The sequence below is a fragment of the Heteronotia binoei genome, chromosome 15, assembly GCF_032191835.1.
Source record: "Heteronotia binoei isolate CCM8104 ecotype False Entrance Well chromosome 15, APGP_CSIRO_Hbin_v1, whole genome shotgun sequence".
Classification (NCBI taxonomy): Eukaryota; Metazoa; Chordata; class Lepidosauria; order Squamata; family Gekkonidae; genus Heteronotia; species Heteronotia binoei.
Window position 1 is genome coordinate 34152706 of NC_083237.1, and position 16000 is coordinate 34168705.

The window sequence follows — 16000 nt, forward strand, 5'->3', positions numbered from 1 at the left end:
TAAAGCACTTGGAGGTTGGGAATATGCTGCTGCTCTCTGCTGACTGTTACTGGAACTGCACAGCAAGTGTCTGTTGTTCAGTCACACAGTCTAGTCCGACTCTTGAGGGCTCCAAATGAAATGTGCAACCTAAAAGGATTTTCTTGGTGGTTCTGCACTTCACTTTATGACTGGTTATATTCTGTTAGCTTTGAAAGAACAGGTTAAAAACACTCTTTGGATCATGAAAAAAGGAACTAGTAGTTCTAAAGAAAAAGCAAGGAATGCTCTACTTTTCAACAGGACTCCTCTCCTTTTGCACACTTAGCTCCTGCAACATGTGCTAAGGTGTTATTCAGCTCATTGTTTGCTTATAAAGGACAAGGTCCAGAGGTGTCTGCCTGTGCAAACAGCACCCAGTGACCAGCTAGATCTGCTGCCTGCTCCAGCAGCCCATCCCTACGTTTTTTAATTCACACAAAAAGTTGCAACCCATCATTCTTGCTTTGCACTTGGTGTGCCATTGTGTACAACAGCAATTGAGGGGGATCTTTTGACATCCCCCATCTCCAGTAGACCATACAGCCCTGGGAACTCCAGATAAACCAGGAAACGAACTTGCTCCAGTCCATACAGACGGCTCACTGGAGGGGGAGATGCTATCAGGTCTCTGTATTTAACAACTGGCCCAGGGAGTCGGGAGGGAAGAAGAAACTGCAAGGTACACCCTGTACTCCAGCCTGTTAGCATCTTTCTTTCTCTGCCTAGTTGCCTGGGTCTGAAGTTTATCACTCCTTTGGCAGCCAAACTGGAGGGCGTTTTTTTAAATCCATCATCCACACATGTCTGAATAGTGCTCAAGTTGTCATTTCCCCATTCTCAACATGATCGTTCTCAAGCCTGCTTTGCAATGAACTTTCAGGAAGAGCACAGTCCAAGCTTTCAAAGACACTCTCGCAGCAGTATCGTTTTCCTCCCATCAGTCATCATGGCAACCATCTTCCCCACCATATCACTGCAGGATTTGGTGGGTTTTTAAAGAGGTTTTTAAAAAAAAAAAAATCAATGAGTGTTATAGAACTCTAATTTTATAACGTTATAATGCTATAGGTAAGGAAAATTGCAGGTGATGGAGGAAAGAGAACTGGAAACTTAATTTCCAGTGTTAGCTTCTGCATTCACTACAGCTAGGACAGGATCCTCACCATGAGGAAAGGGCTTGGGAGATTTTGTGAAGCCACTTTCCAACTAAGATAAATGGTCAGGGTGGCTACAGGCATGTGCTAGTTCTAAACAGCATGCACTCATAGTCTTTTAACTTCTCACAGGTCTTGTGAGCAGATTGGGCCTTTGCTTTTTCCAGAAGACTAACTAAGAATGTTGTCCTAAATACACCCTTTCATGTCTTTGCTTGCAGAAATAAATTGGATGCCAGTATTGATTGATCTTGGCTTTCCTTTCATCATAGTTCAAGTGCTGGAGAAATGGGGTGGGGCTCTTAAGCTCAGGAGCCGAACATGTTTTAGATTTCTCAAATACTGCCAACCCTTCCTGGTGCCAAATGCATACACACATATCAGCAGTGTATCAGAGCAGTAGCTGTTTATTGGCCTCTCCTTCCCAGGGCAGATGCCAGTCAGTCTTCCAAGAAGGCACAGAAAGACTCCACCTCCCCACCTAGTGAGTCTTGTCATAGGTGCCAGACCCCTTATAATTCCCAACGTAGCCGCTGTTATCAGCCACATCTGCACGACCGGCTATCCCTTTGCCTTTTCCACTTTCATCAAAACGTTCCTTGTGTGAGCCCGTGTACTTGCTGGTGTCTGTCAGTCTGTCCACAGCACCGGCAGCAACAGCTTTCTACAAGATGGAGAGGGGATGGCAAGTTAGATGGGAGGGGAGGGACGGACACCAGATTTCAGTATTGTCAGGCTCTGTTCATTAATACTGTTGCTAAATGCTGATTACTAACTATATTGATCAATGCCTATAGATGCTTACTATCACAGGGGCTGCAGTGGTTAAGAGGGAGGGGGGAAAAGTAGAGAGTAGTTTCCCAAGAATATCAAAGGTTGCCAAGACCTCTTTGAAGTAGAAAGTACGTGCCAGATTCTCACCTCCTCCCTAGAGGCTGCAAGGACATTGCCTCTGGGAAAATGTAACCACCAACTGAAAAAGATAAGGGGGGAACGTTGAGAAAATTCTCACATGCAAAGTAACCTTTTGTTTTGGGAATTGGGGGTTGAAGCAATTGCTTTGAAGTAGAATGATAAATGCCAGAGTCGAATTGATTTCCATCAGTTCCAATGCCTTCCATACTGGAGTAACTCTGAAGTATCCAATAAATGCAACTTTGTTTCAAAATACCAAGTCTGCTTACTTGCGAGCTTCAATGAACCCCCGCCTGACATTTTGAAACTGAACCCTAAGAAGGTTTATCAGCGCGGGTAACTTTGTAGCGGATGGCTGAAAAAGCACCCGGCAACCGAGAGCCTTCAGAACCGATCGACATCTCCGGGTCTCTGGTGCGGCACGTTACCGAGAGGAGACCGGCCAAGCTAGGGGGGACGACGCATATACAAGAACTTTTCATCACACCGAGAGCGTGGTACCCCTGCACCTCGACCACCCTAATGGACGAGGCGGCGATCCAGCACGAGGCCATCCTGAACAGACCTGGGCCGAAGGGAAACCCAGGAGGCAGCGGCGACTAGCCACCAGGCACGTACAAAGGGGAGCGGTCCCCCAACCCCGACAACCGGCCGCAGGAATCGGAGTCGGAGGAAAAAGATGACGGGTCCTCCCCGAAGGGTCCGGAACCCGTAGAGGCACTACGGGGAGAGGTGTCCGCCCTGGCCCGGGATCTAAGACGCGAGATGAAGGAGAATATGGCACTGATGTTGCAAGAGGTCCAGAAGCAAATCGACCGAGCCCTGACGGGGGGAGTCGGAAGACTAGCCCGGCTGCCGCCCACAGCACCTCCGGCCGCCCCAGCGGCACCGGCAGCCCCAGCAGCTCCAGCAGCTCCGGCCGCCCCAGCGGCACCAGCCATCCCAGGCGCACCGGCGGCCCCGGCCGGGCCGGGGAGGCCAGCGAAATCCCGAGAACTAGAAGCTACGTTCGACAGGAACCCCGAGGGAGTGGAGTACTTCATAATTCAAGCAAACAGCTATATGCACTATTGGGGAGACACCTTCCCAGATGAATTCAGTCGGGTTGACTACCTGGGGTCAAAGATGAAGGGGGCTGTCCAGCGATGGTACGTGAGCCTGTACGAAACCAGGGGGCCCAAGCTAGACACCATGGGGGGCTTCCTCCAGGCACTGCTATCCCAGTATGAGGACCCGCTGCAGGAGACGAGGGCCATCGCCACACTCCAGAACCTGCAGCAGAGGACGATGACCGGGAATACACTGCTGAGTTCCGGACCCACTGCGCCAAGATCCGGGGCTGGAGTGAGATGATGAAAATAATGGCGTACCAACAGGGCCTGAATGCCAGCCTGCTAGATCGGGCCCTGGGGCAGGAGAGACCCACCACGTTAGTCGGGTGGATACAACTAGCGGGCGAGGTCGAGACCAACATGAAGATGGTAGCCCTTCAACACCAGCAGCAACAAGGCGGCAAGACCGGGCGGAAGCCTAAGCCGCGCGCGGTAGAGGCAAAAAAGACTCAGGGGGGAGGGGGAGCGGCAAAACCCCCTCCCTCGACCCGCCAGTGCGACCGGTGTGGAGACCCGAACCACCTGGCAGCCAACTGCCCAGAGCCGCCTCCCTGTGGGCCCCCTTTGACACCCAAGCCGGGACCGGCGGGAGCCAAGAAACCAACCAGGCCTAAGGAGCCGAGTCAGAGCAGCACCGCTCTATCGATGGTGCTAGACGAGGATTCTATAATGCTGGAAGGCCATTGGCCATGCTGGCTGGGACTGATGGGAGTTGTAGGCAAAAAACATCTGGAGAGCCACTGTTCCTTACCCCTGCACCAGGGGCTGAGTTTTTCAGCCTCCATGCCACCCCCTTGACTGCTCAGGCCTGAAGCAGGGCTGCTTCCTGGGGCTGACTGTGCTGCAGCTGGGTGTTCCAGGGAAGACTCTTCCACTAGGGGCTGAGTCTCTCCAGCTGCTCAACCTGATCTCTTGGTTGCTGCTTGTGTTGTAGCCTATTGAGATCTTTAGATTGTTGTTTGTTTTTTATAAGCCAATCTGAGACATGCTTTGCATGAAAAAAGTGGGATACAAATATCCAAATAAATAGGTGAACTAAAACGCCTATTCCTTTTGTTGGGTCCATTCACCTTTTTCACTCAATCATGCTCAGCTTCCTTCCAAATTACAGCTCCCACTCCACATGGCTTCTCAGTATGCAGGTCCCACAATCCACAGCATAGCCTTTTTGGAGCAGTCAGAAGGGACCCCCTCCCTTATAGCAATAGAAAAAGCTGGTTGGATCCAGCCCTTTTATCCAGGTTATTTAGTAGTCTGGGTCCATTACACTATACATCTAAAATGGAATGATATGATGTTTGCAAATGCTCTAAATAGGTTGGATCTGTACCAGTAGCACATACTGGCTGTATTCTTGCTTATGGATTCAGATGGATAGCTGTGTTGATCTGAAGCAGCAGAACAAAGTTTGGATCCAGTGGCACCTTTAAGTCCAACAAAGTTTTATTCAAGGTATAAGTTTTTATGTGCATCTGAAAATATGTGCATGAACATTAAAGCTTCTATTCAGAATAAAACTCTTAAAGGTGCCACCGGACTCAGATTTTGTATTCTTGCTGTTAGGGATAAAGATGAGCCAGAAAGTTCTTCAATTAATGCACTTTCCCTACTCATGCAGAGGACCAAGTCTGAAGACTTTTTGGTTTAGAACTAACTGCATTTTATTATGATATCTGTTGGGTTGGTTTACTTGTTTCTTTCTTAAAAGACAAACTTCCCCACCTTGACAAAATCATGGTTTAGAATCCTGATTTGTAAGCAAGAAACCAACCTCACCTTGTTAAAAAGCCTGATATGGATGTCACAACAGATCCTAGTTAGTTCTCAACCAGGAAGTGATCAATCTCAATACACACAGTTGCCAACTCTGGCTTGAGAAATTCCTGGAGATTTGGGGGCAGTGCCTAGGGAAGGCAAAATTTGAGGATGGGAGGGAGCTCAGCAGGAGATGTGATTCCATACAGTCTACGCTCTGAAGCTGCTATTTCCTCCAGGGGACCCGATCTCTGTAGTTTGGAGACCAGCTTTAGTTCTGGAGGTGGCGGTGGCTACAAGCATAGACAGTTTCAAGAGGGAAATGGATAAGCGTATGGAGCAGAGGTCCATCAGTGGCTATTAGCCACAGCTTATTGTTGGAACTCTGTCTGGGGCGGTGATGCTCTGTATTCTTGTGCTTGGGAGGGGCACAGTGGAAGGGCTTCTAGCCCCACTGGTGGACCTCTTGATGGCACTTGAGGTTTTTGGCCACTGTGTGACACAGAGTGTTGGACTGGATGGGCCACTGGCCTGATCCAACATGGTTTCTCTTATGTTCTTATGGAAGAACTCCCAATCTCATCTGGAGGCTGGTAATACTATCAATATAGGATGCAAGAAGAAGGAAGGGAAAAGGACAACACAAGGGTGGCAATCATCCCCCAAAGCCCCACCTCTCCTCCAGGACTCTGAACCAACCTTTGTGGTTTTGACGTCATGCAAATCCATATGTTTGTTAGCCAAACAGAGCCCAGGGAACTCTACTGGGTGGGAGAGGGTGAGCTGGCCTCCACTTAAGAAGGGTTGAAGAAAAACCTTTTTATCAGACAGGGAATTGTGGCTCTGGATAAGAGTAGCCAGGATTTTATTTGGCTTTAATTTAGGGTTTGGGGTTGGCTTAGGGAGGAAAACTTGTTTCAAGGAATGCAGTGGAACAGAGTTCCAGAACCTCTTCATGGAAACAAAATTCTTTTTTAAATGTTTAAAAGTTCATAAGGGGCACCCATGTGTTTCTCCTTCATTTCCCTCTTGAGAGCTCTGGCACCTCTTTTTCAGAAAAAAAAAACCTGTCAATGAGACAAGCATCCTCTTGCAGGCCCTACATTCCTAACTTACACATACAGGTTCTGTGGAAAGGAGCTCTGTGTGGTAAAAGAGCAGCCTCGAACCTACTGAGGTAACCTGTCAAGAGAAAGGAGAATCAAATCTGCATTGAGGGTTTGTTAAGTTTACTTGAGGCTCAGCTACAAAGTAGTTAACCCCAACTCAGGAAAGCTTGTAACCTTTGGGGGTGAAGAGCCAACCACTTTATATAGCGAAGCGTTCCACACAAAACATTGACCCTATTAAAGACTTTATTCACTGTTCAATAACCCTTTGTTGTTCATCTCCACCTGTGTCTTGCCTGTCCAGTCAAGTATCTATGAAAAAGTGATTTCTACTTGCCTCATAAATGATTACAGTCTTGGTCTAGCAGGTTCCTAAGCAAGAGACCTTCAGGGGCCACAGAACTGCTACATGTAATCAAAGTTTGTGTTGCTCTTTTTATTGGATTGTGGGCAGTTGGGGTTTAAAGAACCCATAAGAGAGGCCTTAGTAGGGGACTGGACATTCATCAAATCAGAAGGCACTTTTGCCTCAGAGCTCCCCAGTCCCCACCTCCATTCTTTTTCTCCCCATTGCTGCCACAACAAGCTTGAGGACTTTCTGGGATGCTTGAAATGTCTGAATGCGGCCAATGGATCCATCCTAGCCTTATGGTTGCCATCTCCAGGTTGAAAAATTCCTGGAGATTTGAGGATGCCGTCTAGGCAGGGTAGGGTTTGGAGAGGAAATGGTCCTCAGCAGGGTATAATGCCAGAGTCAATCCTCCAAAACTGCCATTTTCTCCAGACTACTTTGTAGTCTGGAGACCTGTTATTTTTCTGGGAGATCTCCAAACCCAACTTGGGTATGGTATCCCTGCTTTGGAAAAAGATCCAATCAGGGCTTTTTTGTGTGTGTGTAGCAGGAACTCCTTTGCATATTAGGCCACACACCCCTGATGTAGCCAATCCTCCAAGAGCTTACAGGGCTCTTAGTATAGGGCCAACTGTAAGCTCCAGGAGGATTGGCTACATCAGGGGTGGATGGCCTAATATGCAAAGGAGTTCTTGCTACAAAAAAAAAAAGCCCTGGAACCAATACTTGGGGGTGGAGGGGTTCTAATTTACAGTTTCAGACCACCTTAAAGACCAGCCTTAAAGACCAACCAAGTTTCCAGGGCTTGTGCTTTTGTGAATCAAGACTTCCTTGCTATACCCTGAACATCTTGTTGGTATCTAAGGTGCTGCTGGACTTGACTCTGGCTATTCTAATGGATGGCTTTTTCCAAATTTGACATGCAAGCACATCACTAGGTGGCAGTACACTCAACTGGCAGCAGACTATGCTTCTTTTGAAAAGCATGTTCTAGCTATGACATCTGAACAGTAATGCCCGGATGCTACAACTTGGATGCAATCAGCCACCCCCTTAACACAGTTCCATTTGATTTTGGGATCATTGCTCAAGGATCACCGGTAGCTGTTCTTGTATTCCTGCTGCTTTTGCCACGAACTGGGAAGTGGCAATCTGTGGCTTTCTTTTTGCTCATTTCAAAAGGAGGCTCCTGTCACTCACCGTTGCTCCCACATTGCCTGGCTCCTTGCCCTCTATCAGCTGGTGTGTGGCCTGCAAAGCCTCATCAGGAGACTTTCCCTTGAAGCGTTTGGTGCTCAGCTCCTTTATGGCTTCCTGGAACTCGGCAAATGTGATGTTACGAGCCCCCTTGGTTCTAAGGAGAGACAGGAAAGAATGACCTCTGAGGCTCACTTACACATTCATTAGGATTTGGGAGACTCGGGTTTGAATCACCGCTAATATGGGGTAGGGTTGCCAACTCTCCAGTGGTGGCTGGAGATTTCGTGGTATTACATCTGATCTGCAGATGACAGATGTCAGTCCACCCGGAGGAAATGGCTTTGTAAGGCGAACTCTGGCATCATGCCCCACTGAAATCCCTCCCCTTCCCAAACCCCACCTTCCTCGGGCTATATCCACGAAATCTTCAGATATTTCCCAACACTAGTATGACTGGTAACCCTAGCCATGGAAGAAGAGTTGGGTCTTATACCCTGCTTTTCCCTACCCTAAGGAATCTCAAAGTGGCTTGTGAGCTCTTTCCCCTCCTCTCCCCACAGCTATCACCCTGTGAGATAGGTGAGGCTGAAAGAGTTCCAAGAGAACTGTGCCTGACCCAAGGTCATGCAGCAGCTGCATGTAGAGGATTGGGGAATCAAACCTGGTTCTCCAGATTAGTGTGTGCAGCTCTTAACTACTACACCATGCTGGCTCTTTTGGTGGATGAGGTATGATGGGGTATTTTTTTTCCTGTTTCCTCATATTCCCACAAGTAAAAACCAGACAGTTCAACTCTCTTCTTGCTAGGTTAGCTTTCTGCCTGTAGGGAGCCATATATTTATGAGAAGGAGGAATGACAAATGAAGCCCTACATCAAGACAATTCCATCAACCTAGAACTTATTTTCCTTCATGCTTATACCTCTGTTCATATGTTGCAATGAGTGCAAGTACAATCTGTGTATGGTGTATGCCTGATTCTTATGTCACATTCAACACATGTACAACTGAACATGATGTCAGACAAACCCACATTTATCCAGGTACTGGTCCCTAGTTTCAATTGCAAAGTGAATGTATACTGTCTGTCTTTTACAAACAGCTGTACACATTTACATGCAGGATATCTCTTTGTTTGCTGTAACATGAACAGGACATATCTAGCTTCTACTGTGCATAATCACACCTATAAAAGTTTCCTACCAATCTCTACCACTTTTTTTTTCCCAACCTCTCTCCAGAACTTTGGGAAGTATACCCAGGTTTCTCCTCTCCTCCTTTTTATCTTTACAACCAACAGTCTGATGAGGTAGCCTAGGCCTGGACCTAGGGCTTCCAGGGAGCTTCATGACAGAGTATAAATTTGAACCTGTATCCTCCCCACCTGATCCATTGCCCTAAGCTCTCTGATCCATTGTCTTAAGCACTCCACTACACAGTGCCAGCTCTCCCACTGACATTTTCATTGAAGTGGGAGGGAAGTTCAACTCTGCTCACTGAGAGACAGAAAACAAACGCTATGCGTATTTTCCTTACAAACATGCATTTGTCAAGTTGCCTAGCATAAAGAATGACAACTCTGGTCTACACAGGGCCTGGGTAGAGGTCACCTAGCACCCCTTTCTCAGGCTGTTCCTCTCACCAGCCCCAACCCTGCCACTCACTTGACTTTGTTGAAGACGATGTCCACGTCGGTGCTAGTCACGCACTTCCCATCCATCACGCCACACTCCTTCAACATCTTCGAGAAGTTCTTGCCCGTCATATCGTTGCCAGTGGCGGCCGTGTCTCCATATGTGGCGAATTTACGGAAGGCCTTTTCCAGCTCTGACATCCTTTCTGAAGCTATGAGGGAAAGGTGTGGCAGAAGGAAGAACTCTGATTTCCTCTGATGCAAGTGAGAGCTGAGCCCTCCTTAGTCTGGGAAAGGCCAAAGAAATAAACATCACCTAGTAGTGGCGGAGACATGGGAAAGCCTTTGGAAGCAGTGCAAGATGAAGCCAGGGCACCATTTTGGAAGCCAGTCACACCACATAGATGTGCTTCCAGCTCATCCCCACAGCACATGGATGGGCTTCCAGCTACCTCTGCTTACCATGAATGCTCCCTAATTTTTGGGCCGTATCTCTGGAAAGTCACCGTCTTTAATTCATCACCATTGTTTTGTATTGCAGGTAACTTGTTGCTAGTGTGAACTGGTTGTATTGAGGTTCCATAGTCATAGTCTGCAGAACAGCAGCAGGCACCAACTTTTTTGGCCAATGAGCTGAAAGAAACTAACCTCAACTTGTAAAGATACCAGTATGCCAGCAAATCGGGGGGGGGGGGGGGGAGGAAGGGGTATACTTGGCCTGACATGCTTGAAGCAAGGCATGTCCCCGGGAACTGCCAATGTCTCAGAGATTCACCTTGATAGGTGGCTTTGCAGGTCTGAAGAGTAGGGTTGCCAATCTCCAGGTGGTGCCTGGAGATCTCCTGGAAGCTTATCTCCATACAACAGAGATCAGTTCCCCTGGAGGAATGGCTGCTGTGGAAGGCAAACTCAGTGGCATTATTCCCTGCTGAGGGTCCCTCCTCTCTCAAACCTTGTTCTTCCCAGGCTCCACCCCCAGAACCTCCAGGAAATTCCCAACCTCCCAAATTCCCCTACTGGGAAGCAATTAGAGTTGTCAGGTCTGTGTTGGAAAATACCTGGAGACTTTGGGGGTGGAGTCTGGAGAGGATGGGGTTGGGGGAGGGGCCACAGCATGGTGCAATGTCATGGAGTCCACCCTACAAAGCAGTCATTTTTTCCAGGGGTTATACTAATACACAACAGGTTCCAGTGTCTATGAAAGAAATTGCAGAAAAAACCACTGGATAACAATAACACCTTCACACTCTCAATGTGTAAACTTACTCTGTTTTGTCAAAAAAATACAATCATACGTTGCCATTTGTAAAAGAAAATATAGACAAAATTCTTTTACAAGAGTGTTATTGGATCCATAGGCTTCAAACGATAGCGCCGAGAGGTATGAACCTCAGCAGTAGTACCAAGGGGTATGAACCCAGCCCTACTGGGAAGAAATTAGAGTTGCCAAATCTGCGTTGGGAAATACCTGGAAACTTTGGGGGTGGAGCCAGGAGAGGGTGGGGTTTGGGGAGGGGAGGGGCTTCAGCATGCCACAATGCCATGCAGTCCACGCTGCAAAGCAGCCATTTTCTCCAGGGTAGTTGGTCTCTGCCAATTGGAGATCAGTTGTAAAAGCAGATCTCCAGGCCCTACCTGGAAGCTGGTAACCCTAGAAGCAATGTCAGCCATAAGTCACGCCTTGCCTCTGTTATTTGGGTGGAGATCTGACCCTGGCTGCAGCTGAGCAAAATGGTCTAGGGGGTCAGGTGTTCTCTACACCTGCTCAAGAACACAGGCACCAAGGAAAGATGTTTCAAAGTGTTCATCAGGACTGCTTTGTATGTGCACTTTGGTCACCAGGCAACTGTTTTGATTGGTCACAAGAAACGTAGTGAGCAAATACCATAAGGCCATAATTTGGGGAGAGAAAGGAAAGCTGTGATCACTTGAACGACAACACTCCCAGGGGTAGGGAGAAGACACCTGCTTTTTCTCGACTTCACTGTCTAAAATAAGGAATTTCAAAATACCTTAATGTTCCTATCTGGGACCAAATGAAGTGTCACACAATCAATTTTACTTTAAAAACAGAAAGGGGAGGGCCCTCAGGTCTTAAAACCAGGATGCACAAATATCTGGCAATGACTACGTGCTTCTGTATTGTGGGCGAAACCACCACCTTATTCCCAGCTATATAATTTGAGGCTTACCTAAGTGAGATGCCCAGGCCCTGCCCAGTTGTGTGTGTCCTAGGAAAGAGGAGGCCTGCTCTGAGCCAGTGACACCAGGGACTTGGAAGAAAAAGAGGTGGTAGGAATTGTGACCTCATCAAGCTGGCCTGTGACATCATGGCTGACCTTAGTTACTAGTTAGTAGGACTATAAATAAAGGCAGCTGAGAGAAGGGTCAATGGGGCACGAGTAGACTTGCCAATCCCATTAGGGGCAGGGGATCCGCTGGTCTTCCCCCACTTCTGGGTTATCAGAAAGTGGGGAGGAGGGAAATGTCCACTGGGTACTCTATTATACCCTATGGAGACTAGGGTATAATGGAGAATCGATCTGTGGGCATCTGGGGCTTGGGGGGGCTTGTTTTTGAAGTAGAGGCACCAGATTTTCAGCATAGCATTTGGTGCCTCTCCTAAACACTCCCCCCCCACACTGTCACGGCTGGGGCCGGGTCAGGCAAAGTCCAGGGGCAGTCCGAGGTCTGTAGCCAGTAAGCAGGAGGGTCCGAGGTGCCAAATCTGAATCACTGTGCAAGTATTGCAGGTCTGAGGTCCAGAAGCCGAGGTCAGGGAGTCCAGAAGTCACAAGCCAAAGTCAGGGAGTCCAGAAACCAAAGTCAAGCTGGAGTGGATGCTAGAACATCAGGGAGATGACTAGTTGCTTCCACAAAGCCTCCTCCCAAAGCCTACAGCTATATAGCCCTCTGCTGGCTGTTGCCCATTTGGGCTAATTGCTGGCTCAGAGAGGCAGCCAGGATCCTGTTGCAACTCAAGCATCCTTGCTCTTAGAAGAGCCAGAATCCTCTCAAAGCTCAGGGCTCAGGGAGCGCCTTGCTTGTGAGCGTGCTGCCCTCCTCCGATCCCTGAGGTCCTGACGGAGGCGGTCACGCACACGCGCCACCCGAGAGGGTGAGGCAGGGGGGCTGGGATCTTCTCCAGCAGGAGGCAGGGGCACTGGTGCAGGTGGCAGGGGCACAGTTTCTTCTGCAGGCTCAACTTCCTCTGCAGGGTCCCCAGCACCCATGACACCCACAAAGTTTCAAAAATGTTGAACCAAAGGGTCCATCTTTTTCAGCCTCAAAAGAAGGTGACTCTATTCTCCATTATTTCCAGTGGAGGGAAGGCATTTAAAAGATACATGGTCCCTTTAAATGTGATGGTCAGAACCCCCTTCTGAATTCATTCACGCTTGTCGCTCCTGACTCCACCCCCAAAGTCTCCTAACTTAATCCCCAAAGTCCCCAAATATTTCTAGGGTTGCCAATCCCCAGGTGGCGGCAGGGGATCCCCCCGTTTGGAAAACCCTCCCCCCGCTTCAGGGTCGTCAGAAAATGGGGGGGGGGGGAGGGGAGGGAAATGTCTGCTGGGAACTCTATTATTCCCTATGGAGATTTATTCCCATAGAAAATCATGGAGAATTGATCTGCGGGTAACTGGGACTCTGGGGGGGCTGTTTTTTGAGGTAGAGGCACCAAATTTTCAGTATAGCATTTAGTGCCTCTCCCCAAAATACCCCCCAAGTTTTAAAAAGATTGGACCTGGGGGTCCAATTCTATGAGCTCCAAAAGAAGGTGCCCCTATCCTTCATTTCCTATGGAAGGAAGGAATTGAAAAGGTGTGCCATCCCTTTAAATGTGATGGCCAGCACTCCCTTTGGAGTTCAATTATGCTTGTCACAGCCTTGATCTTGGCTCCACCTCAATGTCTCCTGGCTCCACCCCCAAAGTCTCCTGGCTCCACCCCCAAAGTCCCCAGTTATTTCTTGAATTGGACTTGGCAACCCTAGATATTTCTTGAGTCAGACCTGGCAACCCTAGACAAGGATACATTTTTTTCAGCAAAAGAAATAACTGACTTCTTCAGTTCTTACCTGTTCAGATCCATCCAACATTGTAGACTTTGGGAGTGAAATACACAAAATGTCATGGGGAGGCAAGTGACTTTACCCCCTGTTGCTCTTAGAAACACATGGAACCATGTTTAAAACCCCTGATGGTTGCTCACTACTTTGAACATTGAGGTTGTCAGGCCAGCTCTTGAAATGTGGAACTTCTGTGTTGGAAAAGCTCAAGAACATCCTTGCACAGGTGTGAGGTTTACTGGAAGGGTCTTCCCTTCGTGCTTGATCTTTCCGAGGTATGTGCCCAACACACAGATATCTGCCCAACACACAGATGCTCCCATATCCCAACATTCATCCATGCTTAAATGACCTTTCTTAATTCAGGGGCTAAAAAGGCATGCATGCCAGCCTGGACAAAATATCCTCAACATATAAATCTGGCTCTCTTGTTAGTTAGAGGGCACTGCGTTTGTTTATAGTCACCTTTCTCACTCAGGACAGAAAGTGTTGTTGAGTAAGCTGTCACTTAGCATGGAATCAATATCTTTGAAACTCTTTTCAGATTGAACTTCCCACTTCTCCAGGTTACAAAAGCGAGGCAGACCTGGTGGAAGCCATTTTAGAAATGATACAAGAAAAAACCAATAGTGATGACTCCCTGTCAAGTTTTATCTCTGGCACCACTTTGTGTAGAAATGTTTGCATTTTAAAAAATAATTAGACCTTTTTAATGTTGTGTATGTATTTTGACTTCCCTTTTATAATCTTTTTCTTGAGGGGTTATATTCTGCCTATCTGTGGTCATGCTCTGGTCATGCATATCAGGTTGGTTTCCTGCTAGAATCAGAGTTCTTGTGGCTCTTTAGAAGTCTTTATATGCAAAGTTAAGGACCAATTCACAGGCTATAAAGCCCTCATGGCTGCTTCTAGGATTTTGTATCCCGTTTATGCTTGGGTCATTTTGTAGAAAAATAGGTGGTGGAGCTCATCCAGGGATTTTTATACAGCTGCACATACTATTCAATGGACAAGGAGGTGGAACTCTCAGAAAGAGAAGGTGGAACTCTCCGAAAAGGTTCAGGAGCCGTGCTCCTGTGAGCTCCCACTGAATCCGAGGCCTGCGTTTATGCCTCTCAGTGACTGGTGGTGGAAAGCCTTCCCACTGCAACTGCAATATGTATGGAGAGGGGGCTGCAGCCTCCCTGCACACACACACACACACACCCTTTCTTGTGAACTCAGATGTCTCCAAGGAGATGTTTTCACATTAACTTTTGGCATGGATGATCCCAAGTAGGTTTGCTCTCATAATGTGGCTATATCATCTTCGAAGAAAAGGCTGGGAAATTCCTGGAGATTTGGAAGGTGGAACCAGAGGAGGGCAAGGACTTCAGCGTGGTATTGTGCCATAGAGTTCCCTCCAAAACAGCCATTTTCTCAAGGGAAACTGATTTCTGTAAGTCTGGGGAACCAGTTCTAAATCGCAGGAGTTCTCTAGGCCTCAGCTGGCAATTGGCAATCCTGTCTGCAGGCCATAGTTTGCTTTCTTGAGAGGAATTAGCATGCTAGCTGCCTCGGAATGAATCCCCCCTGCAAGAATTAATCATAGAGGCACCAAGTTGAGGATGGTGTTGTCAAGCATGCGGTTTCAATGACGAGTCGAAGTTGATACAAAACGTTTATTGATAAACCGATACTTTCAGTGTAACAGATTCTTGAGAGTGATGCTGCAAATACATTGATACAATACTTTTAAAAGGATTCCCATAGGTGGGGGCGAGGGGTAGCTCTCACACATAAACTATCATAAATGTCTACATTCTCATAGCGTTATCAGGACTCTGTCCTTGCTTTCCCCAGATGTGTCGCACTCCCTAACAGGAATGTATGGGAAGGTGCTGATTACTTCTTCTCAAGTTAGTTTCATTTCTCTCTACTTCTACTTTGCAAGCAATAAAGCAGGAAGGGGGAGGGGAAAGAATAACAGAGCTAACAGACCTTGGTCCTCCATGATACTTCACAGACCAGTGTTATGGAGGACCCTAAAACAATCAATTATCAATGGAATTTCACCATGCTTGACATACTGCCCCCTTAACATCAGCGTTGGGGTTTTTGAGGGAATGCTTTATAAAACTTGTTTATCAAATCAAGGGCTAAAACATCTTGTTCTGCTACCCATTCATTTTTGCTGGCCGGGAAATGTTTCCATTTAATCAAATAATACAACACTCCACGTTTTACTTTAGCATCTAAAATTTCTTGAACTTCATGATGACTCTGATTCCCAATCTGGATAGGTTGTGGAGCTGGCGGTCGAGGGTGCCAAGGAGTACCATCCGGTTCTCTTTGCAAAAGACTGCAATGAAAGGCAGGGCAATTCCAATTCTATCGTCACTTTATTGATTACCCTCTTGATCTTAAAAGGACCCAAAAATCTATAAGCCAGCTTCTTTGAAGGCTGATTCAGTGGAAGGTTGTTTGTTGACACAAACACAGAATCCCCCACTTGGAAATCCCAAACGGGCACATGGGATTTATCATACTGCTTTTTATAAGCTTCCTTAGCCAATTCCAAGTTCTCTTGGATCCCCTTCCAGCTGCTTTCTAATTTGCCCCACCATTGCTCGAAAGAGGTGGGGTCTCAGGTTCGCTCTCCCCCCGGCAACAATGGAACAGGCTTGCCTTCATACCCATT

The 16000-nt window shown here is 47.5% G+C and overlaps 1 protein-coding gene across 1 annotated transcript; it reads right to left on the bottom strand.

Moving 5' to 3' along the window:
* Positions 1-1620: 1620 nt before the first annotated feature.
* Positions 1621-11529, bottom strand: LOC132584145 (tubulin polymerization-promoting protein family member 2-like). Its single transcript, XM_060255950.1, has 4 exons — positions 11443-11529; positions 9282-9456; positions 7619-7772; positions 1621-1839 (listed from the first exon to the last, which is right to left on the bottom strand). The coding sequence occupies exons 2-4, from the start codon at positions 9449-9451 to the stop codon at positions 1657-1659; spliced, it is 507 nt and encodes a 168-aa protein (XP_060111933.1). The 5' UTR covers positions 9452-9456; positions 11443-11529; the 3' UTR covers positions 1621-1656.
* Positions 11530-16000: the final 4471 nt, after the last annotated feature.